The following is a 27,774-nucleotide window of genomic DNA, read 5'->3' as shown; positions in this document are numbered from 1 at the left end:
CAGAGCTGCCCCAGAAGCCCCCCCACTCCACTCTTCACTCCAGATGACTGGGCTTCACGGCAGAGCTGCCCCAGAAGCCCCCCCCCCCCCCCCCCCCCCAACTCCACTCTTCACTCCAGATGACTGGGCTTCACGGCAGAGCTGCCCCAGAAGCCCCCCCCACACTCCACTCTTCAGTCCAGATGACTGGGCTTCACGGCAGAGCTGCCCCAGGGGTCCCTCCACACAGTCCACTGTTCTGTTCACGTGGTGGACGGCGCCTCTTACATGGAAACCTTCATATCCTGTCTCTATCTGGCAGGATGCCTACGCTGCCTGTCTGCTTTATATATGTTGCTCTGTGTGCCAGTGAGCCAACAAATAGAGCGAGTGATAACCCAGAGCAATAATAATGATTTTAATGGTTTGGTTATCTTCATTACTAGTTGTTGTATGTACAGTCATTGGCTTTATCGTGTCTTAATTGTATGGTCAGGGGTTGCGTTACAGTTTAGAAATCTGCATTTTCAAAACCCCTACACTCCAAAAATCTGTTTTAAACAATTTCATCTACGTTTTATATTGAAAGTAGTGTTTCAAAATATATATTTATCTGTGACAATTCGTCTGATGCTGAGAAGAAATTACAATAAGAAACATTTCATATCTGTTTACAAAACACAGCAAGATACTCTATATGCGTATTTTTTATTTTGTGTATTCTGCATTAACGCGAGCCCTGCTGCTACATAGTCTGTCTGGTGGGATTTAATGCATGCTGCCGGCTGGCACTGGCAGTTAGGCTAATCTGTTGCATGTGTTGGTTAGACATTTGTTTGAATTATGCACTTCAGGGAATTCACTTATCAATCACAGATAAGAGGGTTTTGTCTAAACTACTGCAGATCTTAAAATTACTAGAACTTCCTCACGTTATTCGTAAGTCTAATCATCACGAGTCCTTTAGACAGTTCAACTTTAATCTGGCCCTCTCTTAGCAGATGGGGTCTAACTGTTTTTATCTGCCTAATGGATTTGCAATGTACAGCTGTCTGACTGGACCGTTTGGAAATTGGCACATCACTGGCAATTGGGCAATTGATTGCTTTATTGCCAAACTGTGTTTTCTGGATAGAAGATGACGTGTCTTGTTCTCAGCTCAGTTAGCCGCTCTGGATCGACAGTGGTTTGACATTTTCTGTGGGGAATTGAAAGGCTCTGATGGAGCGTCAACGTGTATTAGAGGTCGACCGATTAATCGAAATTTCCGATTTAATTAGGGTAGTTTTCATAACAATCGGAAATCGGTATTTTTGGACACCGATTTGGCCGATTTTATTTATTTATTATTATGATTATTTTTTTTTACACCTTTATTTAACTAGGCAAGCCAGTTAAGAACACATTCTTATTTTCAATGACGGCTAGGAATGGTGGGTTAACTGCCTTGTTCAGGGGCAGTTCGACAGATTTTTACCTTGTCAGCTCGGGAGATTCAATCTTGCAACCTTACAGTTAACTAGTCCAATGCTCTAACCACCTGCCTCTCATTGCACTCCACGAGGAGACTGCCTGTTACGCAAATGCAGTAAGCCAAGGTAAGTTGCTAGCTAGCATTAATCATAATCACTAGTTAACTACACATGGTTGATGATATTAACAGTTTATCTAGCGTGTCCTGCGTTGCATATAATCGATGCGGTGCGTATCGTTGCTCCAATGTGTACCTAACCATGAACATCAAGGCCTTTCTTAAAATCAATACACAGAAGTATATATTTTAAACCTGCATATTTAGCTAAAAGAAAACCAGGTTAGCAGGCAATATTAACCAGGTGAAATTGTGTCACTTCTCTTGCGTTCATTGCACGCAGAGTCAGGGTATATGCAACAGTTTGAGCCACCTAATTTGCCAGAATTTTACGTAATTATGACATAACATTGAAGGTTGTGCAATGTAACAGGAATATTTAGACTAATGGATGCCACTCCTTAGATAAAATACGGAACGGTCCCGTATTTCACTGAAAGAATAAACGTCTTGTTTTTGAGATGATAGTTTCCAGATTCGACCATATTAATGACCTAAGGCTCTTATTTCTGTGTGTTATTATGTTATAACTAAGTCAATGATTTGATAGAGCAGTCTGACTGAGTGGTGGTAGGCAGCAGCAGGCTCGTAAGCATTCATTCAAACAGCACTTTTGTGCGTTTTGCCAGCAGCTCTTCGTTGTGCGTCAAGTATTGCGCTGTTTATGACTTCAAGCCTATCAACCCCGAGATTAGGCTGGTGTAACCGATGTGAAATGGCTAGCTAGTTAGTGGGGTGCGCGCTAATAGCGTTTCAAACATAACTCTCTGAGACTTGGAATGGTTATTCCCCTTGCTCTGCATGGGTAACGCTGCTTCGAGGGTGGCTGTTGTCGTTGTGTTCCTGGTTCGAGCCCAGGGAGGAGTGAGGAGAGGGACGGAAGCTATACTGTTACACTGGCAATACTAAAGTGAAAGGTTAATGAAATACAAATCGTATAGAGAGAAATAGTCCTATAATTCCTATAACAAAAGCTAAAACTTCTTACCTGGGAATATTGAAGACTCATGTTAAAAGGAACCCCCAGCTTTCATATGGTCTCATGTTCTGAGCAAGGAACTGAAACGTTTGCTTTCTTGCATATTGCACTTTTACTTTCTTCTCCAACACTTTGTTTTTGCATTATTTAAACCAAATTGAACATGTTTCATTATTTATTTGAGGCTAAATTGATTTTATTGATGTCTTATATTAAGTTAAAATAAGTCTTCATTCAGTATTGTTGTAATTGTCATTATTACAAATAAATTAAAAACCTCTAGTGTGTACACATACGGTTATCCACGGTTCACCTGGCCAGACAAGACAGGAAAGGGAGGGAGGTTGGGGTAGACTAAATGTATTTTTGTCATGTTGATACCACACACAAAATACTTTTTGTCAGAGCCAGCAGGTGTAGGCGGTTTAGACAGAGTACATAGATTTAGGACCCTTTTTAGGAAGCTGTTTCCTTCAGCAATGGTTCTCTATTCAACTCCCCTTTGATTTTTCAGTTTAACAGATGAAGCGTTTCAGTCGTTAAAAGGGAGTGATTGTCTAAACGTCTGCTGAATGTTTTGCCATGTCATTGGAAAATGTAGTCTAGCCTAATGTGGCTGTTTTTAAACCATCGTTGTCTGAAATGGCAACCTATTCCCTAGATAGTGCACTTCTTTTGACCAGAGCCCTATGGGTTCTGGTCAAAAGAAGTGCACTAGAAAGGTGGTAGGGTGCCATTTGGGACGTAGCCCAAGCATCTGTAAAACTACCTGCACCTTCAACCTCTCTGGTGCTGAGTTTCTACTCATTTTGATGATTCATGCAAGTTCTGCACTCTCAGAATTATGGCTTAAGAATTCTGTCAGACACTGAACTTTGATCTAGACAACAAGTAAATAATGTTATTGTTATTATAGCCCTGAATCCTAGGATTAAGTATAACCCCCAGAAGTGGGAGATTGGACAAGTTCTGTGTGTTTTTTGTTTTTGATTCTGGCATGTCCCATATTGCGGGCGGGGAACGGAGCACCATGCTGTTTGTGGCCATCTCAGTTTCATTCTCTTGGTTTTCATGCTGCGAGGGAGCCCTTGTATGGTGTGTAAGATTATGGCTTGTGTTTCATTGATACATTTGTTTTCAGTTTACATGGACATACGGTGCATTCGGAAAGTATTCAGACCTCGTGACTTTTTCCACATTTTGTTACGTTACAGCCTTAATCTAAAATGTAATACATTGTTTTTTCCCTCATCAATCTACACACAATACCCCATAATAACAAAGCAACCAAAGCAATCTTTTTTTGATGAACATTTTCCAAATGTATTACAAATAACTGAAATGTTACATTTACATAAGTATTCAGACCCTTTACTTAGTACTTTGTTGAAGCACCTTTGGCAACAATTACAACCTTTAGTCTTCTTGGGTATGGTGCTACAAGCTTGGCACACCTGTATTTGAGGAGTTTCTCCCATTCTTCTCTGCAGATCCTCTCAAGCTGTGTCAGGTTGGATGAGGAGCATTGCTGCCCAGCTATTTTCAGGTCTCTCCAGAGATGTTTGATTGGGTTCATCAAGGAACTCTCTGTACTTTGCTCTTTTCATCTTTCCCTCAGTCCTGACTAGTCTCCCAGTCCCTGCCGCTGAAAAACATCCCCACAGCATGATGCTGCCACCATGCTTCACCGTAGAGATGGTGCCAGGTTTCCTCCAGACGGGATGCTTGGCATTCAGGCCAACGAGTTCAATCTTGGTTTCATCAGACCAGAGAATCTTGTTTCTCATTGTCTGAGAGTCCTTTAGGCGCCTTTTTGCAAACTCCAAGCGGGCTGTTGTGCCTTTTACTGAGGAGTGGCTGCTGTCTGGCCACTACCATGAAGGCCTAATTAGTGGAGTGCCGCAGAGATGGTTGTCCTTCTGGAAGGTTCTCCATTTCCACAGAGGAAATCTGGAGCTCTGTCAGAGTGACCATTGGGTTCTTGGTCACGTCCCTGACCAATACTTTCCAAATGGGCTGTATACTAGGTAATGATGCGCCGATATGACATTTTTGGACGATATCCAATATTTTCCTTGCCCAACATTTTTTTAGCTCCCTTTTTAACCATTCTAGTACAGTTAAATAGTTAGACAGCTGCGTCCGTGTATGTTAAGGCACTGCATCTCAGTGCAAGAGGTGTCACTACAGGCCCTGGTCCGAATCCAGGCTGTATCACATCTGGCAGTGATTGGGAGTCCCATAGGGCGGCGCACAATTGACCCAGCGTCATCCGGGTTTGGCCGGGGTAGGCCGTCAATGTAAATATGAATTTGTTCTTAATTGACTTGCCTAGTTAAATAAAGGTTACATACACACACTGACCAAAAGGTACTTTTGTTGGCATTTGCGTATGTCCCCATTACCAGTAAAACATAATAAAAACCTATTTCTTTCACTTACTTGCTGTGCCGTTTAGTTGTTCATTTATTTAGTCATTTCATTTTCTATCAGGATTTCTATGGAACGCCGTTTGGGTCTTTGCGTGTCAAAAAATATACGATTTAACACTATTTGATGTGTCAAATAAGCTTGTTGACCAATCAGGACCTGAATATGACTGCACGTCAAATAATAATTTTACGCGGTCATTCATTTTTTTATTACTCGTATTTCATATGTCAAAATTCATCTACATATGCTATGATGCTGGTAAAGTTGTCTCGCGCACCTACAGTGCTGGTGATAAAACATTTTTTAAAAGCTAGCTAGCTCATGGATCCAAACAATGTTCTTCCCCAAAAACTGTTTCAGTAGCTATAGTTAGCTAGCTAACTAATTATATAGCTAGGTGTCATCTAAAATTAGCCTAATTTATAAGACCGTTCTTATTTGATTAATGGTGGTCGGACCCATCTGTGACGCTAGCCACAATAAGGATTGGCCACAACAGTGGACTTTGCGGTCAGCCTTCAAAATAAAAGTGTGGCACGATTCTCCTATTTGTATTCATTTGCATCACTGTCAATGACATACTTTTATTTTGAAGGCAAACTGCAAATTCCACTAAATTCCTAATTCTTGTTGTGGCTAGCTTCACAACACAACTCGGTCCGGTCGAGCCTCACTAGCCAGATGAAGCTAGCTGGCTGCTTATAATGTTAGCTTTGGGCAACAGGGTTAAGTAGCCGGCTAGCTATTTATTTTCATGAACTAAAGTTCAATTTCAATAGCTGAACAACAAGTGGCAACCTAGCTAATACTTACTCACAAGGATTCCTAAATCATTGCTAAGAATAATGAAAATGACTGCAGTTTTTACTGGTCGTTGTTTTTTAGGCTGGTTGTATTGGTGCTAGCTAGGTACCAAGCTAAAGCTAGCTACTCCAGCAGTTGCGGTCGAACAAATGCTTTATTGTAAACATATCGTTCGTGTCCGGTGTTTGCTTATTTTTTTTTGTACAGCTTTGACAGTGCTACTGTATCTTTTTTTGACACGCAAAGACCCAAACGGGGTTCCATAGTATGTCTGTTGTGAAGCTAATAGCAGTGACACTATTACTGTGTAACTCCGGTAGGGCAACATCTGAAAAATAGCGCACTTGATAGTGTGTACCGGTGTTCGACCAGTCGGCGAAAGCGAACATCACCCATGACAGAGAATGGTTGATTGTCAAGGGCAATGAATTCCATTATCGACTTTGAGTTGTCTCGCTGACATTTTCTTTCTCTTTCAAATGACTGCTCGACTTGTTTGACTGCGCGATCCACACAGCAGACATTGTGGGCTAGTTTAGGAATGCTGTGTTGCACGTATAGCACAACATTTTACGTGGTGTCTTTATGTCATGTACCTTCGTTATATAGGTATGCCCGTCAGATTTGACATCAGTTTTGCACGTCGGGCATTAAACTAGACATCGGACGATACTGATGTTGGCATTTTTAGTTAATATCGTCCCATTCCGATATGTTCACCGATATATTGTGCGTCCTTAATACTAGGTATAAAGTAGATGCGTTTGTGTGGAACACTGCTCTGCAGTGAAGTCTGCTGCTGGCAAGTAAGGGATTTGCATGTGATTTAGCCCTAGATAGATGCTCTTGATATTCGGTAGGGTTGGTGATGATATGATTTAAAGCATCATTTGAACCAAGGCTGACCCATGAAGTCTCAAGGAAATGTAAATTGTGCCTTGGTCTCAATAATACAGATATTCTGTAATAGAATATTGTCTCACAGTGGGTTTTGCATTCAAAGTTAAAAAACCTTGGTCTGTATCTTTTGCCAGGCTCTTTCCAAGGCGGTTGCCATGGCTGGTTTTCAGGTCGACATTCTCACCATATTAAAACGGATTCCTCTATTGGTCCAACTAACAGTAGTACCTGGTCACCGAACCAGAAGCAGTCGAATGTTCGTTCTCCTTCAAATAAGGGTTCCTATGGGCAAAGCCCAGGTTTGGCAAGCAGAAGAGCAGCACAGCGTGCATCAAGTTGGGTTGAAGTGTCTGGTGCTTCAGGGCCCACCAGCTACAAAGCACTTTTTACACTGCAATATCACGGTTGGTTAAATCCTCTTTTCGTCTAGGTCTGCACAAAGGAGAGCAAGAGGGAGCTTCATCTGTTATTCAAATTATACTTGAACTTTGTGGCATTCGTGTGCTTTACAGTATGACAGTGGAAAGAGTCATGATGAGTCACACCTCATGACTTGCATAACAATATTATGGGTGGGAGCGGAGGCTGGGAGGAGAGTTTTAGAGTTGGGCTGAAATACCACACTCCATATGCAAAATACATTCAACTTTCTGAAAGTGCTTTCTTGGGCTTATGTCTTAGTGTAAGCTAGTATCATCTGGTAGAAGGACCACCTTAATGTGTCTTACTATATGCCTTTTTAATATTCTATCTTGCTGTGAATTCCCCCAAATGTATCTCAATGCACGTGGTCACATTGTCAAGATGCAGCCAAGTCAGTTTGCAGGAGCTGATGCTGTTCCACTTTGAGCTATTTTTACACTCTGACCTCAGTGCCCTGTAAGATGACAAGCGATACTGTATCCTGTTTTTTCTCTCTCACTCTCTGCTGTTAGCGATCGCTAGCCGGATCTGGCCCAGACGGCGTACAGACAGTGCTGCCGATGGCTTCTCTCTTCCTGTCTCTAGCCCGTGCACCGCCGCCACCGCATCACGACAGATACCTCGCCGCCGCGACCTAGCATGGCTTCTAAGAAAGAACTGTTGACATAGCTGACGTCATGCATGCAGGTGTAAGTTTTGTGGCCAACTTGCCAAGAGACTGTTCCGCTGCTGCTTCTAAGAACTGCTGGTGCCATGACATGAGAGACCGTCATTGATAACATCTTTGCATGAAGGTGTTGGAACAGTTTGGCTTCAGTTCAGCTTCAAATGTCACTCAACTTAACTGACTAGCCATTTGGGTATTCAAGCACAGAGAGGGGTTTTTGAGGATCTGTAGAGCCTTTGTCGACTAAAGACATTGGCTGTCCTCCGTCATTTGACTTTCCCAGTCATTCTATGGTCAGGTTGTTGGATGTTGCAGACAGGCTTGACTCTGGGGAGGGGTGTGTCTCTAAACCCTTGAGGAAGTGAAGGTGAGGCTGTCGAACACTCAATGTTTTTGTTTAGCGGTCTGTCTTTACTGTCCACCAAATCAAATGTATTTTTCACATGCGCCGAATACAACAGGTGTAGTAGACCTTACCGTGAAATGCTTACCACCACACCAGTGTACACAGACTGTCAGGAACTGCAGCCTGAGTAACCTTTCTCTCTCTCTAGGGGAGTTACACAAACGGCTAGAGAACATGACAGGCTGTGCTGTTTCTCTCTCTCTCTCTCTCTCTCTCTCTCTCTCTCTCTCTCTCTCTGTCTCTGTCTCTGTCTCTGTCTCTGTCTCTGGCTCTCTCGCGCGCGCGCTCTGCGTGTGTGGCTCTCTCTCTCGCGCGCGCTCTGCGTGTGTGGCTCTCGCGCGCTCTGCGTGTGTGGCTCTCGCGTGCTCTGCGTGTGTGGCTCTCTCGCGCGCTCTGCGTTTGTGGCTCTCTCGCGCGTTCTGCGTGTGTGGCTCTCTCGCGCGTTCTGCGTGTGTGGCTCTCTCGCGCGTTCTGCGTGTGTGGCTCTCTCGCGCGTTCTGCGTGTGTGGCTCTCTCGCGCGTTCTGCGTGTGTGGCTCTCTCGCGCGTTCTGCGTGTGTGGCTCTCTCGCGCGTTCTGCGTGTGTGGCTCTCTCGCGCGTTCTGCGTGTGTGGCTCTCTCGCGCGTTCTGCGTGTGTGGCTCTCTCGCGCGTTCTGCGTGTGTGGCTCTCTCGCGCGTTCTGCGTGTGTGGCTCTCGCGCGTTCCCTGTGTGTGTGTGTGTGTGTGGCTCTCTCGCACGTTCTCTCTGTGTGTGTGGCTCTCTCGCACGTTCTCTCTGTGTGTGTGGCTCTCTCGCGCGTTCTGTGTGTGTGGCTCTCTCGCGCGTTCTGTGTGTGTGGCTCTCTCGCGCGTTCTGTGTGTGTGGCTCTCTCGCGCGTTCTGTGTGTGTGGCTCTCTCTCTCGTGCTCTGTGTGTGTGTGTGTGTGTGTGTGTGGCTCTCTCTCGTGCTCTCTCTCTCTCTGTGTGTGGCTCTCTCTCGCGCTCTCTGTGTGTGTGTGGCTCTCTCTGTGCGTGTGTGTGTGGCTCTCTGTGTGTGGTTCTCTGTGTGTGTGTGGATCTCTCTCTGTATGTGTGTGTGGCTGTGTGTGTGTGTGTCTCTCGCAAGCTCTCTCTCTGTGTGTGTCTCTCGCAAGCTCTCTCTCTGTGTGTGTCTCTCACGCACTCTCTGTGTGTGTGTGTCTCGTGCACTCTCTGTGTGTGTCTCGCGCGCTCTCTGTGTGTGTCTTGCGCGCTCTCTGTGTGTGTCTCTCTCTCTCTGTCGCTCACGCTCTCTCGTTCACTCCGTCTGTCTCTCTTCCACCCATCTTAAGGTTGATGATGATGACCGATGTCAGACGAGAGTGGGCTCTCATCCGTAATAGAAGCACAAAGTGCTGTAACACCCTCCCACCAGTTCCACTGCCATATTGTCAAGGGGGAGGTATGCATCATGTGAGCTGGTGGCGAGAATCTGTTTCCCCTCCGTTATGTGCCAGTCTGCCAGAGCATCCGTCCATGCGGCCCATAACGTGTGTGGGTTATCATTAGCGTGAATGATGAGCTAGATGTGATGTCGCTACCAGTGCACTTCTTCCTCTCAGGCGAAAGTTGTCTCTCATCTAGCACTCTCACGGCTCCCCCTCCCCCATTCTAGAGAGACTTGGTATGTGTCCCTAAAATCCCCCGGAAGCCATATAAACTAACTCTTCTCGCACTCTCATGGCTCACCCATTCCCCTCGTCTCAGCTCAATCTAGTATATAGGCTTAGTTGATACAGTATGTGTCCACAGATTCCTCCCCAGCCACATTTTCACTAAGTGCAGTTATTAACACACTAAGTCCCCTTAACGGAGCTCCCGCTTCAGCGGTCTTCCTCCAACCCCAAAGTGGCTCATCCCTGTCGTAGGGGTTTTGAATTGAAATACTGGCACATCCATTTCCCAGGGCGAGGTCCTCCTCTTCTCCTCCTCTTCCCCCATTCCTTGGGCAGATCCGCAGTGCCAGATGGGAAATGATTCATCGTCTCTGTATGGGCCGCTGTGTGTGCGGGTGTGTATGGGCTGGTGTGTATGGGCCTGTGTGTATGGGCCTGTGTGTGTGTGCACGCCTGGGGATTGATGAACAGTCAGACTGTTTGGTTTGGAAAGGCCCAAACGAGATGAAATGTATATAAGCCGACATGTAATGCGACCGCCGCTATTCCCGAACCTCCCAAGCCGCTCCTGCTTTAGGGGTTATGTTGATATCATGGGAAAAATGGGAAGTCAAGTGGATGCAGGGAGACGGCGTCTGCATGTACAACACGTATGGTGTTCTTACAGACTGCAAACGTGCACAGTAGGACAGACGCCGACACGCGCACACGTCCACTCGCTTCCTGTCCACTCTCTTCCTGTCCACTCTCTTTCTGACACAGTTCCAGGTCAAGGAAGAATAGCAGGGTTGGTCAAACCTTGAGTCATGCATCTGTGAGGCTCTCCCTCCCGTAGCTTCAGCCAGGCAGAGCCTCAACCAAAGAGGCCCCGCAGGAAATGACTTTGTCATTGGTCACAGGTAGAGCAGCATTCCAAAGAGCGTCATATCCGCTTCATTTTTAGACAACCACAAAGCGCTCTTGTTGGCACGTGATTGATACATTTCTAGTTAGGCTAGACCATATTATTCATCAGGCGTGAAACCTTAATTTGGAAAGTACAAATGATGGAGCTCTAATTTAGCATCTATTATTTGACCTCAGCTAGCATACTTCTCCTACTGAGCATATTCCGTAATACTCTGTATTTACACTAGTCTAGCTCCCTCTTGCTCGCTCCCTCCCTTTCTCCTCTACACTCCCAATGAACTAACCCTCCCTCCCTCTGTTCTCCCCTGTTTGTCAGGCAGCGTGCCAGCTTGTTGTGAGTGGCAGCGCTGATCTGCGTTCCTCTCCAGATTTCAGGTTAGCGTCTGGGCGCTGATGAGGGGAGTGTCAGCTGGAGTAGCTCTAGAGCCAAGGCTATTTAATGGATGACATAATTGGCATCCTGAGCATTCGTAGAGCTGGGAGGCAGAGGGATGGAGGGAATAATGCCTGGCCAAAGGAAATGTGCTGTAGATAAGAACTCTTGTTTGATGTCCTCCGCATCAGTTTGCGTGTAGACGTTCCGGATTGTTCTAGCGGCTGGGTCAGTTTACTACCCTAAACTCCATACGTACATGCCATACTTTTCTCCACTGAAAGCAGACAGGCCAGGGAGGGAGCCGTGGTGGAGGGGGAAGGGGAAGGCTTTTGTTTGTACTGGAACAATGCTGTGAATGAGACGGTGTGGGGGGGAAACAGGAGTCCAAACAGGACTGAGGTGACTGATGGGCGTCTACAGGCCCTGTCTGTCGGTAATGAGGTTTGCAACGTGGGCGGTGTGTTGGGGGGAGAGTCTTGTTCGAACGCATGGCCTGGGTCATAATACAGAGCCCATTGCAGGGAGGTGGGTGAGGTGTGTCTGTCTCTTGGCAACTGCGTACACGCACTCATTTTGACTTATGACCTAAACTAGCTGGGAATCGATCCGTTGACACTTCTCTCACTTGTTTTCACCCCCGTCCCCCGTCTTCCTCAAAAGCAGCCCGTCCTTCCCCCTTCTCAGTAGTTTTCCATCCCAGCCCACGTTGTCATAGTCTTTTCACACTGTGGTCAGTGTCGCCAAAGCTCTCCAGACTAGAAGTCTAGAACATTCAGCTTATCCTATCCCAATCCACTGGAGGTCAATGGCTGAACTAACGTTGGATCAGTGTTCTGCTGTCTCATTAGGCTAATATACAGTTGAGTTGACAGGGTAATGTCTGACTGTATAGATGGCTGTAAAGATTCCACATACAGTGCCTTCAGAAAGTATTCTTACGTCTTGACTTATTCCACATTATGTTACAGCCTGAATTCAAAATGGATGAAATGATTGTCTCTTGCCCATCCACACACAATACCCCATAATGACAAAATGAAAATGTTTTTAGAAATGTGTGCAAATGATTGAAAAGAAATTCAGAAATATCTAATTAACCTCTCTGGGGTAGGCGGGACGCTTGTGTCCCACATGGCCAAATAGCCAGGGAAAATGCAGAGCGCCAAATTCAAATACATTTCTATAAAAATCTAACTTTCATTAAATTACACATGCAAGATAGGAAATTAAAGCTATACTCGTTGTGAATCCAGCCAACATGTCAGATTTCAAAAAGGCTTTTCGGCGAAAGCATAAGATGCTATTATCTGATGATAGCACAACAGTAAACAATGAGAGTAGCATATTACTAAACGCAGAAATAAAATATAAATCATGCCTTACCTTTGAAGAGCTTCTTTTGTTGCCACTCCTATATGTCCCATAAACATCACAAATGGTCCTTTTGTTCGATTAATTCCGTCGATATAATCCAAAATGTCCATTTATTTGGCGCGTTTGATCCAGAAAAACACAGCTTCCAACTTACGCAACGTCGCTACAAAATATCTCAAAAGTTACCTGTAAACTTTGCCAAAACATTTCAAACTACTTTTGTAATACAACTTTAGGTATTTCTAAACTTAGATAATAGATCAAATTGAAGACGGGATGATCTGTGTTCAATACAGGAGCAAAACCAACTGACTCTACTTTTCTGGTTACGCGCCTCATTTAAAAGGTACACATGAAGTGACGTTCTTTCTGGGCTATGGTACTTCTTCATTACACAAAGGAAAAACCTCAACCAATTTCTACAAACTGGTGACATCCAGTGGAAGCGGTGGGAACTGCAGGAAAGTCGATTAGAATTCTGGATTATATATTGAAAAGACAGTGACTTAAAAAAAAAATCTGAATGGTTTGTCCTCGGGGTTTCGCCTGCTAAATAAGTTCTGTTATACTCACAGACATGATTCAAACAGTTTTAGAAACTTCAGAGTGTTTTCTATCCAATACTAATACTAACTAATACTAATATGCATATACAGTGCCTTGCGAAAGTATTCGGCCCCCTTGAACTTTGCGACCTTTTGCCACATTTCAGGCTTCAAACATAAAGATATAAAAGTGTATTTTTTTGTGAAGAATCAACAACAAGTGGGACACAATCATGAAGTGGAACGACATTTATTGGATATTTCAAACTTTTTTAACAAAAAAAAAACAAAAAATTGGGCGTGCAAAATTATTCAGCCCCCTTAAGTTAATACTTTGTAGCGCCACCTTTTGCTGTGATTACAGCTGTAAGTCGCTTGGGGTATGTCTATCAGTTTTGCACATCGAGAGACTGACATTTTTTCCCATTCCTCCTTGCAAAACAGCTCGAGCTCAGTGAGGTTGGATGGAGAGCATTTGTGAACAGCAGTTTTCAGTTCTTTCCACAGATTCTCGATTGGATTCAGGTCTGGACTTTGACTTGGCCATTCTAACACCTGGATATGTTTATTTTTGAACCATTCCATTGTAGATTTTGCTTTATGTTTTGGATCATTGTCTTGTTGGAAGACAAATCTCCGTCCCAGTCTCAGGTCTTTTGCAGACTCCATCAGGTTTTTTTCCAGAATGGTCCTGTATTTGGCTCCATCCATCTTCCCATCAATTTTAACCATCTTCCCTGTCCCTGCTGAAGAAAAGCAGGCCCAAACCATAATGCTGCCACCACAATGTTTGACAGTGGGGATGGTGTGTTCAGGGTGATGAGCTGTGTTGCTTTTATGCCAAACATAACGTTTTGCATTGTTGCCAAAAAGTTCAATTTTGGTTTCATCTTAAAGGAAATATATTCCACAAATGAACTTTTAACAAGGCACACCTGTTAATTGAAATGCATGAAGCTGGTTGAGAGAATGCCAAGAGTGTGCAAAGCTGTCAAGGCAAAAGGTGTCTCCTTTAGATTCTTCAAAGTATAAAATATATTTTGATGTAACACTTTTTTTTGGTTACTACATGATTCCATATGTGTTATTACATCATTTTGATGTCTTCACTATTATTCTACAATGTAGAAATAGCAAAAAATGAAGAAAAACCCTTGAATGAGTAGGTGTTCAAATTTACTGTATAGTTTCACAAAAGTTCTATACCTATATACATTTTACGTTCACAGTATATTTTACATTTAGTTTTCTTATTTTTAGACCCACCCTTCAGCACCACTTAACCCCTCCAATCTATCTCTGAACACCATCGTTTTAGTTTCTATTTGCCATATATTTTTCAACTGTGCTGTGATGTTTCACAAAAGTTCTGAACCTTTCTATTCTGATAGTTTCTACAGATTGTAAATGAAAGATAATTTTTTTTGCTAAGAGTATTATTATATTATTGATCGGTTGACTATGACTTTTCTAATCACCCAGCAGTGCTATTTGCAGTTAGCTCTAGGTAAATGTTAAAATTTTTCAGCCATTCCTGAACCTGCGACCAAAAACAAGCTACATATGAACAGTGCCAAAACAAATTATTTCTTTGCCGCAAAATCTGCAGAGCTGGGATGTTTGTATCCCCCATATACATTTGAAGTCAGAAGTTTACATACACCTTAGCCAAATACATTTAAACTCAGTTTTTCACAAATTCTGACATTTAATCCTAGTAAAAATTCCCTGTCTTAGGTCAGTTAGGATCAACACTTTATTTTAAGAATGTGAATAATAGGAGAGAGGGATTTATTTCAGCTTTTGCTTCTTTCATCACATTCCCAGTGGGTCAGAAGTTTACATACACTCAATTAGTATTTGGTAGCATTGCCTTTAAATTGTTTAACTTGGGTCAAATGTTTTTGGGTAGCCTTCCGCAAGCTTCCCACAATAAGTTGGGTGAATTTTGGCCCATTCCTCCTGACAGAGCTGGTGTAACTGAGTCAGGTTTGTAGGCCTCCTTGCTCGCACACACTTTTTCAGGTCTCCCCACAAATTTTCTATGGGATTGAGGTCAGGGCTTTGTGATGGCCACTCCAATACCTTTGTTGTCTTTAAGCCATTTTGCCACAACTTTGGAAGTATGCTTGGTGGGTGTTGTCCATTTGGAAGGCCCATTTGCGACCAAGCTTTAACTTCCTGACTGATGTCTTGAGATGTTGCTTCAATATATCCACATAATTGTACTCCCTCATGATGCCATCTATTTTGTGAAGTGCACCAGTCCCTCCTGCAGCAAAGGACCCCCACAACATGATGCTACCACCCCCGTGCTTCACGGTTAGGATGGATGGTGTTCTTCGGCTTGCAAGCCTCCCCCTTTTTCCTCCAAACATAACGATGGTCATTATGGCCAACCAATTCTATTTTTGTTTCATCAGACCAGAGGACATTTCTCCAAAAAGTACGACCTTTGTCCCCATGTGCAGTTACAAACCGTAGTCTGGCTTTTTTATGGCAGTTTTGGAGCAGTGACTTCTTCCTTGCGGAGCGGCCTTTCAGGTTATGTTGATATAGGACTCGTTTTACTGTGGATATAGATACTTTTGTACCTGTTTCCTTAAGGATCTTCACAAGGTCCTTTGCTGCTGTTCTGGGATTGATTTGCACTTTTCGCACCAAAGTACGTTCATTTCTAGCAGACAGAACGTGTCTCCTTCCTGAGCGGTATGATGGATGTGTGGTCCCATGGTGTTTATACTTGCGTACTATTGCTTGTACAGATGAACGTGGTACCTTCAGGCATTTGGAAATTGCTCCCAAGGATGAACCAGATTTATGGTCTACCATTTTTTTCTGAGGTCTTGGCTGATTTCTTTTGATTTTCCCATGATGTCAAGCAAAGAGGCACTGAGTTTGAAGGCAGGCCTTGAAATACATCCACAGGTACACTTCCAATTGACTCAAATTATGTCAATTAGCCTATCAGAAGCTTCTAAAACCATGACATAATTTTCTGGAATTTTCCAAGCTGTTTAAAGGCACAGGCAACTTAGTGTATGTAAACTTCTGACCCACTGGAATTGTGATACAGGGAATTATAAGTGAAACAATCTGTCTATAAACAATAGTTGGAAAAATGACTTGTGTCATGCACAAAGTAGGTGTCCTAACCGACTTGCCAAAACTATAGTTTGTTAACAAGAAATTTGTGGAGTGGTTGAAAAACTAGTTTTAATGACTCCAACCTAAGTGTATGTAAACTTCCGACTTCAACTGTATATAACATTCTATTGGTTGTAATAATTTTGTATAATTGAAATTTAAAAAAGCATGTTGACAGTATTTCTTACACCTTACTTTTCTTTGGTAGTTTGAATACATACTCTAAAATCTTCCCTAAAACACATTTTACTTGTCCATACAGATGCAGACTACGTCAATATGGTGCAATTTTCTATCAATGTCAGCCCTCTATGGACAGACACTGTATGGGATTACATTTGACAGTGTCTAGTCACACCAAGAGCTAGAGGATGTAAAATGGCAAAGCCAATAGGCCTACTTGAACTGGACTGAAATTGAAATAGCCTACAAGCAGAGTTTTGTTAGCTTAAATCATTTAGAAAGCATGCATTAGTCATAAAAATAACTTGTATGCTGTTGCTCCTCAACTGGATGATGGGATTTTTAGAATGCTGACTGCAGGGATGAAGTCACTTCAATACTATAAGCAGTCCTCTCATGGTTTGAGGCTCTACCAACAATAAGGCATCTTTGGAGACTGATCGGCCCTTTCGGCTACAATTGCTTCACTGCAATCCCTTCTCAGCCCGCCAGCATTTGTATTCTAATGTGAACAAATGGACCAGAAAATGGCCTAGTTGACTGTGGGAGACTTGCCCAGTCACGCAATCTCCCCCAGCTACCAGGCAGCCACAAACCTTTAGCTTCAGGGTGGTTTAGCACGGTATGGTTTCATCATACCATAATCAGAATTTAAGAGGCCTGGGGTGATTGTAGTTAGTTCCCTCATTGGACTCACTTATCCAAATTTCATCATGTTGGACAACACAGATGTCCTTCAAGGCTGTTTGAACATTATTCCACTGTGCAGTGTGGATGTGTCCTTTTTTTTATAGAATCGGCTTATTGCAACATATGGTCCCCACTCGACTTCACCAAGCTTATAGTGAGGTACACTGTCAGCATAGAGACAGAGTGAGAATTTCTGTCCTGTGTCTGCCAGAGGGACAGAGCTTTTCGTGGTCAGGCTGTTCAGGAAACACTCCTGCCCCTATAATGACCCTTGAGCCCTCATCCAGAGCTAACGTCCACATCCACCATTCACAATGGCTATTGTTTCAGACGGTGAGATCAATGCCCTTGGCTACTTCAATACTCTGAGTAAGTAGTCGGATGACGGTCTGCCTGCAGTGACGTGGCCCTCCGGTATAACTCATAATGGAGGGGAGAGGAGCTTTAGGTTGACCTCTGTGATGGATGGTGATGTCTCAGTGTCTGGACAGTGCATTGAGTGGCCACTGTCTCTTGCCTCCTCACCCTCAGTTGGAAGATAAAGTTGTTAACCCTCTCTTTACTGGTTTGGCCAGGAGGTAGGCCTAGTTAAGCATGTGCAAACGTTATGGTGGTTGCGTCTTTTATTTTTTATTTTATTTATCCATTATTTTACCAGGTAAGTTGACTGAGAACACATTCTCATTTGCAGCAACGACCTGGGGAATAGTTACAGGGGAGAGGAGGGTGATGAATGAGCCAATTGTAACCTGGGGATTATTAGCCGTGATGGTTTCAGGGTCATATTGGGAATTGACCCTCCGTACGGAGCCTCCGCACTGCATTTCCGGATCAAGCATAAATCACGTTTTTAGGAGTGACCATCTACAGCAGGGTTTCCAAACCCTCTCCTTGGGCGCCGCCCCCAGACGTTTCAAATGTTTGTTTTAACCCTAAACTGGCACACCTGTTTCACACCTGTTAGTCAAAGGCTTGATGATTAGTTGACTAATTGAATCAGGGGTGCTAGTTTAGGTTTAAAACCAAAAATGTGAAGGAGAGGGTTGGGGAATCGTGATCTTCAGGGTATCCCCTTCAGAAAAGGCTTATAAAGAGGATTCCTGCTAGTTTGACATGGGCTGTCAGCAGGTTCTGTGTTTACAAGAGGCTCCACTGACCCCTGTTTCCCAGGTCAACGTCTGAGAACGCTTGGTCCTCAGGCTGGGCTGAGAAGTGGTCACCTCAGTTTCCCAAACTCGGTCCTTGGGACCCCAAGGGTTGCATGTTTTTTTTGTTTGCCATAGCACTACACATCTGATTCAAATAATACACTTAATCATCAAGCTTTGATTTGAGTCAGCTGTGTAGTGCTAGGGCAAAACCAAAACGAGAACTGAGTTTGGAAAACGCTGCTTTAACCCATGGAAGCTGCAGCCTATTCTGTTTTGTAAAATACATAGCTGCCTACCTAATGCTCAAATCAAATCAACGTTTATTTGTCACGTTCACCGAATACAACATTTCACCTTACAGTGAAATGCTTACTAACAGGCTCTAACCAATAGTGCAAAAAATGTATTAGATGAACAATAGGTAGGTTAAAACCTGTTGGGGCAAGGTTCCCCTTAGGGAACTCCACCCCCCCCCCCCCTCCCCCCCAACAAGCAACTTGAAGCTCTCAACCTGCTCCACTACAGCCCCGTTGATGAGAATGGGGGTGTGCTCGGTCCTCCTTTTCCTGTAGTCCACAATCATCTCCTTAGTCTTGGTTATGTTGAGGGATAGGTTGTTATTCTAGCACCACCCAGGCCAGGTCTCTGACCACCTCCCTATAGGCTGTCTCGTCGTTGTCAGTGATCAGGCCTACCACTGTTGTGTCGTCTGCAAACTTAATGATGCTGTTAGAGTCGTGCCTGGCCATGCAGTCGGGGGTGAACAGGGAATACAGGAGGGGACTGAGCACGCACCCCTGGGGAGCTCCAGTGTTGAGGATCAGCGTGGCCGATGTGTTGCTACCTACCCTCACCACCTGGGGGCGGCCCGTCAGGAAGTTTAGGATCCAGTTGCAGAGGGAGGTGTTTAGTCCCAGGATCCTTAGCTTAGTGATGAGCTTTGAGGGTACTATGGTGTTGAACGCTGCGCTTTCTTATAAGCTTCCGGGTTAGAGTCCCGCACCTTGAAAGCGGCAGCTCACTCTACCCTTTAGCTCCGTGCGAATGTTGCCTGTAATCCATGGCTTCTGGTTAGGGTATGTACGTACAGTCACTGTGGGGACGACGTCCTCAATGCACTTATTGATAAAGCCAGTGACTGATGTGGTGTACTCCTCAATGCCATCGGAAGAATCCCAGAACATGTTCCAGTCTGTGATAGCAAAACAGTCCTGTAGTTTAGCATCTGCTTCATCTGACCACTTTTTTATAGACCAAGTCACTAGTGCTTTCTGCTTTAATTTTTGCTTGTAAGCGGGAATCAGGAGGATAGAATTGCGTTCGGATTTACCAAATGGAGGGCGAGGGAGAGCTTTGTACGCGTCTCTGTGTGTGGAGTACAGGCGATCTAGAATTTTTTTCCCCCCCTGGTTACACATTTAACATGTTGATAGAAATTTGGTAGAACTGATTTAAGTTTCCCTGCATTAAAGTCTCAGGCCACTAGGAGCGCCACCTCTGGGTGAGTGGTTTCCTGTTTGCTTATTTCCATATACCTCTTACCGAGTGCGGTCTTAGTGCCAGCATCTGTCTGTGGTGGTAAATAAACAGCCACGAAATGTATAGCTGAAAACTCTCTCTAGGCAGGTAGTGTGGCCTGCACTTTATCACAATATACTCTACTTCAGGCGAGCAAAATTTAGAGACTTCCTTAGATTTCATGCACCAGCTGTTTACAAATATGCACAGACCGCCGCCCCCTCGTCTTACCGGAGTGTACTGTTCTATCTTGCCGGTGCAGCATATATACCGCTAGCTGAATATCCATGTCGTCATTCAGCCATGATTCCATGAAACATAGTATATTACAGTTTTTGATGTCCCGTTGGTAGGATATTCATGATCGTACCTCGTCTAGTTTATTGTCCAGTGATTGCACGTTGGCGAGTAGTATTGACGGTAACAGCAGCTTTCCCACTCGCCTTTTCCGACTCCGGACCAGGCATCCGGCTCTTTGTCCTCTGTACCAGCGTCGGTTCCTCTTGCAAATAACGGGGATGTTGGGTGTTTGGAGAATGTCCGGTGCGTCTTGATTGTTGAAGAAAAAATATTTGTCTAATCCGAGGTTAGTGATCGCTGTCCTGATATCCAGAAGCTCTTTTTTGCCATAAGATACTGTTGCAGAAACATTATGTACAAAATAAGTTACAAATAACGCAAAAACCCTCACATAATAGCACAATTGTTTGGGTGCCCTTAAAACTGCTGCCATTTCTTCCGCCGCCATTTTTGAAATAGATGTTGATTCATTTCTTCAAATAAAATCGAATGTATTAGGCAATAGACCTGTAGGCTAATGTACTGGAAGGTTGTCATCTTGACATTTCCCACCCCCGATCACGCCATTTAATTCTGTATCCCCACTCATTATCCAAAAGTGTTGCCTATGAAGTCAATCGCTGAGATTACTTTCCAGGAAACGTAAACCATCCCGGGTTGAAAAGTTCAACTGAACTGAGGAATTGAGGATGGCTTAGTTTCGGGGGTGAAAAGTTCACCAGTTTATTAATAATGCAGCATGTTGGTGTGAAGGAGACGCAACAGACAGCTGTCTAGTGTTAAAGACAGTGTGAGTGCTACTTCCTCTCCTATCTAGATGCTTCCATAACATCTTTGCATGTTAGATATGTATTCTGTCTGAGTGTAGCTTCACCCAGAGAGGTGAAATGGAGTTTAAAAGGCTTGAAGTCTCTCACAGCACGGCTCTAATGAGGGTGGTCCGTAGTGCCATATGTTATCTAGGCCTTCACACTATTAGCAAAGCTGTGTGGGTGGAGTGGACACACACTTACACAATCAAGATATCCCCTTGGCATGCACAGTTGCTTTCAGAGGCATGGAAGTACACGCCTTGGCACCCTATGATTGCTCTACTCGGCAGGGTGCCACAAAAACTAAACTTGGTGTTTACGTCTGGAAGATGATGGGGAGGTACAGGCCTCTTCAAAGGCAGAACATCAGCATTCATCTGAATTAATGTTCTCGACAAGAATCGTGCCTGCTGTCTCCCGTTTAGAATGGCTAGAATTTGAAATGGTATCCATATTTGACGAGAAGCCGCTCACATAAGAGAAACCCTTGAGTTTTGGCGTTCCCTTTCACTTCTCACAACATCCCCTTCATCCAGCTTTGCGGTCAATTCTGCCCAGTAACAGTGCATCTGGGAGGTCAATGATGTGGTGATTGGTGAAAAGAGGCTTTTATTTTAGCATGGTCAGACATTGGAGCAGGGCGCAGGTAATCCCTTTTTCTCCATTAGCATTAGGGTAACAGGAGATCTACTGGTATCGACTTTATTATGGTGTGGTGAATGGAAGGGCGCAGGGTTGATCAGGTCTCCATGGGTTACGACCTCCCGAGTTCCAACTCCATGGGTTATGACCTCCCCTGGAGGTCACTGTGACATGTCCCACTGAGATTTCACTCAGAGTAATCCTAACCTTAACCAGGTCATAATCCTAACCTTAACATTACGGGAATTAACACATTTCTTACCCTGTATCAGTGGTTAGGGGCACCCTAAGAATCAGGCTATCCAGCCTGTCACTAACCTTTACAGTGACTGATTAATTCACTAAAGCTAAGCTTTTTTTTTTTTTTTTAGCAATTCGACTGAAATTCGTGTGATTTTGACAGCATGTTGCTAGCGTTTTAAAATCACAAATCCATTTTCAGTATATAAGCCTACACTTGCTTTAGCCAAGACTGTGACCTCTTATGATACTCGTTTTCTCCTCATTTCATCCTGACATCATGTCCATTTGATCCCTGCACAATCAGTTTAGTCTGTCTTGTGTTCTTGGCTCACAGCCAAACTGTCGGCTCTCGCTGTGTAATTTCCCCTGACGAGCTGATTGTTAGTCTTCGCTGTGTAATTTGGTTTGTGTTGTGATTGTCTGTGTCATGATGTTGTGATTCTGTTCGATTGGCTGTGTAATTTTGGTCGCTGTCCTGGTCTCCGGATTAAACTTGCGTTATTTGAGCCGTAACTTCCTTGCTTCGTGCTTCCCTGTGTCATTTTCGTGGTATTTTGGTGGCTGTCTTTTCCTCTCTCGACATTCTTGAGTGTGTAATCAATTTTCACGTTGTCTCCGGGATGTGTGTGTGTTGTCTGGCCCAGCAGTCTGTCTGTTGAGGACTGGTAAGCGTGACATTGTGTGTGACAGACTGGCTTTTCCTGGAAGTATCATGCCTCTGTCAGTGCGATGGTGAGACTGGTTCGTTCCACTACCCACCCTGCTATCACTTTTCTTCTTTCCCAAAACAGACAGAATCACACAAACCACCAACTCTCTGACCTCATCCAGAACTAGTGTGTGTGTCTGTGTGTTGCGGTATGGGAATGGAAAGTGCCCCATCACCTGCTCCCTACTCTTCACCCTGCATAAATAATGACCGTTGAGTCTGGGACGTTGAAATGAGTGTGTGTCGTGACAGACACTGCGGACATTGAGAGTGAGTGCATACCACAGCTTTGAGTAATGAGGTGGGCTTTGAGAGCAGTGCATTCCCCAGGACCGCCTGTGTAAAGGATACCCCCCCCCCTCCCCCCTCCCCCAGTCTGTCCTCCCAGCGCCTGCAAGGGAAAATACCTTTCCTGTCTCTTGTCAGTATGGGGAGCATTTTAGTTACGCTAATTTAGGTAGGCAAATGTTGTACGTGTGTAGTCTAGTCATGTGTTTCTGAGTCAATCGTTTTTTGTGGTGTTGGATACCATGACGATCATTTCCCCTTGGGGATTAATAAAGTACTATCTCTCATCTCGACTGTTACATTTCACCTGTCACTTTGTGGGCATAGGAAAGTAGCCTAGACACTGAGACACAGCAGTGACATGATGGATGGAAACCCCTCCTCGCCTCCTCCATTTTGTGTCCTCACATTCTCCAGGGTCATCCATCTATCTGTCTGGGTCATACTCTGGCCCAGACTCCTCCAGGCTCGTGGTGAGCTAAGAAATCATGGAGGTCAGACTCCTAGACTACACTGGGGCTGCTACACCCTTACCTCAACAATCCCCCCCCCCCCCCCCCCCCTCCATTGCTCCACTGTTCCACCCCTAATATCCCCCAATCAGCACCCGTGGTCTTGATGAGACCGGCCAACTGGGTACCTCCAGGGTTCAGAAACATCTCCTTGGAATGGCTTTCCACTCCTCTGGCTAATCTGTAGGGGCCTGGCTGGGTAGTAGCCTGCTATATGGCTGCTGGGAGGGGATGGGGGGGGGGTAGAACTAAGAGTAGCCTGTGTGTGTGTCATGTAGTTTTAGGCTTGGGCCGTATCCAGATTGTCATACCTTCATACCGACTTTGTGCCATACCGGGATATTCTGTAATATTGGCACTGAACACAAGGGGTGCTGTTTTCAAACCCCACTGATACTCTGTAATCCAGAGGTTAGCAAAGCTAACAAGTAAATGTAAAATCCCATAGAGAATGCTAACTAAATGCTAATGAGCGCATTGCAAACATTTTTACAGTTTCTGACCTAAACTATACAAGTAACTAAATATTATCCAGCAAGACTCTTGATCCAGGAGGGGATTCTCTGCTGTTAGCAAGTGAATGCTTGATTTTGGAAGAAGTTAACAACTTGGCTAACTTGCTACTAAATTAGCAAACCAAATGCACAACTGCAGAGTATTTAGCACATTTTAGACCGTTAACTTAATAGTTATAAGATAAGCTGGCAAACATTTAGTTGTGAATTCCATACTGTAATTAGATCACCTGGCGCATGTTGCGGAACAGTGAGTGACACAGAAGGCTCCGGTCTCTTGTCATTGTGTGCTTGTAAACAAACACCATGTGATTGGGGACTACCGTAAGCTTAATATTATTTTTCTCTTAACATATTGCACAAGTTGACTGCAGGTATTTACTTAAGTAGCTACAAATATTCCAATTTATTTAAAAAAAATAAAATAAAAAATAGTTTTGACGGTATTGGAAAAACATCCGGTGGCTTTTTCCAAATACCCCAGTATATGGTATATACGGTATAATGCTCAAACCTACGGAGTTTCTATTGCTCCCAATAAGAACTTGGCAGTACTAGGAAGACATTCCATGACTTTGGCCCACTTTGGCTCACCTGGACCCTATTACACCAGGAGAGAGAGATTTACAGAGATGGAGAGATGGTGAAGAGAACTGTATACGTCAGCGAGAGAGCTAGGCATAGTGCTCCTGCAACTCATCTTAGCTTCTCTTCTGGAAGCCATTGTGTCTTGGCTCTTGGCTGTGATGCTTACCTCAGGGATTCGCTCCATATTGGAAAGAATGCTTGTCTGCTCAATATTTTACAAGGGAAGCCTCTTTAACTGCTCTCTCTGCTAGCTCGTAATGGGCGGACAGGCTGACAGACAACAGCGGTTACCCACGGCAACCATGAAGACGAAGTAGAGCCAAGCCAGAAATCCTCCAATAATTGAGCTGTTGAACATTCCGAGGGAGCACCACCCAAAAGTGAGGTTCTCGCAAAAGGGGTCTGGGATTCAGAGCAGGAATCCAAGGTACTGGCAGGGGTCAGATTCCAAGCTAAAGTTGGTTCTCATTTCATAATATCTGTCAGACTCCAAATACCTGGAGTGAAGGATTGAAATGGAGTGTAGCTTAGACTATTTGTGTAGGCCTGAACTGGACTTTGCCTTGTCATATAGAGGTCTAACAGTGCCCCTATTTGACCCTGTTGTGCTTTTGGTTTTATTTCATATGTAAGCTCACAGGTTTTTGCTTTTTCCCCAACGGCTGCTTTGCGTTGTATTTAGAGCTCCAGATTATTGCTCTTCCATTGTACCACACGGATCATTTTTTGCTCATCTAATGTTTCTTCTTCTCTTCTCTTCCAGTGCTGTGTGCGAAGAACTTGTCAAAGAAAGACTTCTTCCGTGAGTAGTAACCCATTTTTTTGTATCAGTGCTATTTCTGTCCTCCAACGTGCATTGGGATGGGATTGTCAGCTAGCTGGCTGGCTTTGAAGCTTTCAGTAGATGGAGTCCCGTAGGAGCTCAGTCTGCCTGAAGTATTGGCTGATGAATACAGATTAAAGATAGAACTCATGATGCACATCGACGCTAGTCCCCGATGATATCCAATGAAGAAGAAGAGCGTCGGTGATGAGCTAGTAATGCCTGACGCTTGCTGTTATGACCGACACAGATGAGCAACCATTAATGTAGTTTTAATAGTATTTTAATGTTACTCGGTCATTAGACTGACTGTGAAAGGCTACCCGGTCGTTAACTGTGGGGTTTCTGTATCTTACTATCTTCACATTGGCTTTATTTTTATTTATTTTTTATTTTACCTTTATTAACTAGGCAAGTCAGTTAAGAACAAATTCTTATTTTCAATGACGGCCTAGTGGGTTAACTGCCTGTTCAGAGGCAGAACGACAGATTTGTACCTTGTCAGCTTGGGGGTTTGAACTTGCAACCTTCCGGTTACTAGTCCAACGCTCTAACCACTAGGCTACCAGAGGCTCTGGTGTAGTTTTATATAATGGCGAGACGGAGATACCCAACACAAATAAATACCTCTGATGGAACACAAAGCACAGGCACGTCCTCTTTGTAGGCTAATTATCATAGTGTAGGATTTTGGTAAAGCGAGTGAATTGGAACATTCTTTAGGCTTTACAGTTGCACATCTCCTTTGAATGTATTGGATTACTGTGGGCTTTAAGGCACAGTTTCCTGTAAATGACGCATTCTCCCACACACACACACACACACACACACCTGCAGAGGGAAGTCCCTGCTTCCTCTGCCAGTATGGCATAGGGTTGAATGTGACTCAACAAGTTTGACCTGTGGGAGGTATCATTGCCTGGAGCAACACGTACTCCTAACTATAGTCACACACAGTATGTCATTTCTATGGAGCACAGTGTGTGTGTGTGTGTGTGTGTGTGTGTGCGTGCGTGCGTGCGCATACCAAGTTTCCGTTAGGAAAATTTGGTGCCAAACAACGTGACCGGCAAGATTTTAATTTCCCGGACATCCATATACGTAACTCATTAGGGCATCCACCCACGGGGCTCAAAATCACATTTTAGATTATTGTAATTAATCTTAACAGAATATAAAAGAGCCTGTAAATAAAGTAGAACATTGTTCTTGTACCAACGTGACAGGTTTTATTGAAAAGCGAAACATTTACCCGTTGCGTATTCATCCCTGCTATAAATCATCAATGAATATTATTTTTTAAATATTAAAACATTTAGCGTAGGAAAAACAAGTCTCCTACACAGTAAAACACAACTTAAAATATCATATTTGTATAATATAATTTACGAACGACCTGACCTATAGGCTATTTGTATGAACATTTTCATTAATAAATAGCAAAACACAACTGTTTTCAAATACAATCTATCCTTTCTAATTTAATTTAGCCTAGGCATGAACATTTTTAAGTAAGCCTAATAACTAACTAAACATGGCTGTGTACGATAACCAGGGCTGGCCGGTCATGGCAGCTTTTGTCAAATTAACTTCAGATTTGACTTTTGGTAGCAAGTTAGGAAAATTAGGTTAATGTTAGGGAAAGAGTTCGGGTTAGCTAAAATACAAAACAATTCAACTTTTGACGTTAATTTGACAAAAGCTGGATCTCTTCTAGTCATGACTGGGCCGGCCCGCACCACTCCCCATTCCCACTGTAATTCAGCACCACAGCAGTGGAAAGAGGACACGCTAGGTGGCCTCAAAATGAGAAATCGTCAAACTGATGTTGAACAATCAAATTCGATATGTAAATGAACTAAATGTCTTAAGGCTGGTTCATTGCGAGAAAGCTTATTACAATGCTAATGTGAAACGAGGCCCGCGCCATGCATTTATGAAAGCACTTGTTTCCAAAGCCCAAATGATATCGCACTCTATACAGCTCTCCTGGATGATGTTAATAAATGTTATGTTTATTGTCATTTGAACTATCGTGAGGTCGTGTCACGTGTGATATACGTGGATCCATTGAGAACTCTGTTTCCTATATGCAGTTGGCTGCCTAGTGATTGCAACATTGCAACTCACCGATGTGAATAGTTGGCAACAACGTCTTGTTTACAAATACTGCTGAATAAGCTCAACTGAAATACACATCATTACTCTCGTCTAGCAATCCATTCCAGGTTTTTCTACTATACATGACATGGGCGGGACACGTTGATCTGGCGTAGGTCGGTAGCGGTGTGTGTGTACCGTCCCTTATCATATTTCTAAAGAGTCTAATAGACTGGCGTGGAAAGACATGCTTCTGAGCTGCTTGCTCAACTACAACTACATATACACACAGTATTTCCTATGTATGTTATCTGAATGAGTCAGTGTAAATAAAGGTCCGTTGACAATGAATGTTTTGTATGCCGTCTTATGACTCAGCTGTTGTATTTGAATGCAGTTCAATAGAAACTATCATTTTGACATGCACATACATGTCCTGCATTTTGGCTCCAATTTCAGCTATAAGCTATAAAAAGAGAGTTTGCACACACTATATATAAACTCCCAGTCATTTATTGGGTAAAGCCGATTTA

At 43.8% G+C, this 27,774-nt stretch overlaps 1 protein-coding gene across 3 annotated transcripts in view; it reads left to right on the top strand.

The window, feature by feature from the left end:
• Positions 1-27,774, top strand: part of LOC139370469 (E3 ubiquitin-protein ligase SMURF2-like) — a 75,467-nt gene that overhangs the window by 5,765 nt on the left and 41,928 nt on the right. For all 3 annotated transcript variants that reach the window (XM_071109967.1, XM_071109966.1, XM_071109965.1), the window contains exon 2: positions 25,082-25,120. In XM_071109967.1, coding sequence (XP_070966068.1) covers positions 25,082-25,120 — 39 coding nt within the window. The remainder of the gene's footprint in view (positions 1-25,081; positions 25,121-27,774) is intronic.

The sequence above is a fragment of the Oncorhynchus clarkii genome, chromosome 17, assembly GCF_045791955.1.
Source record: "Oncorhynchus clarkii lewisi isolate Uvic-CL-2024 chromosome 17, UVic_Ocla_1.0, whole genome shotgun sequence".
NCBI lineage: Eukaryota > Metazoa > Chordata > Actinopteri > Salmoniformes > Salmonidae > Oncorhynchus > Oncorhynchus clarkii.
This window is presented reverse-complemented; position numbering and strand designations above follow the sequence as displayed.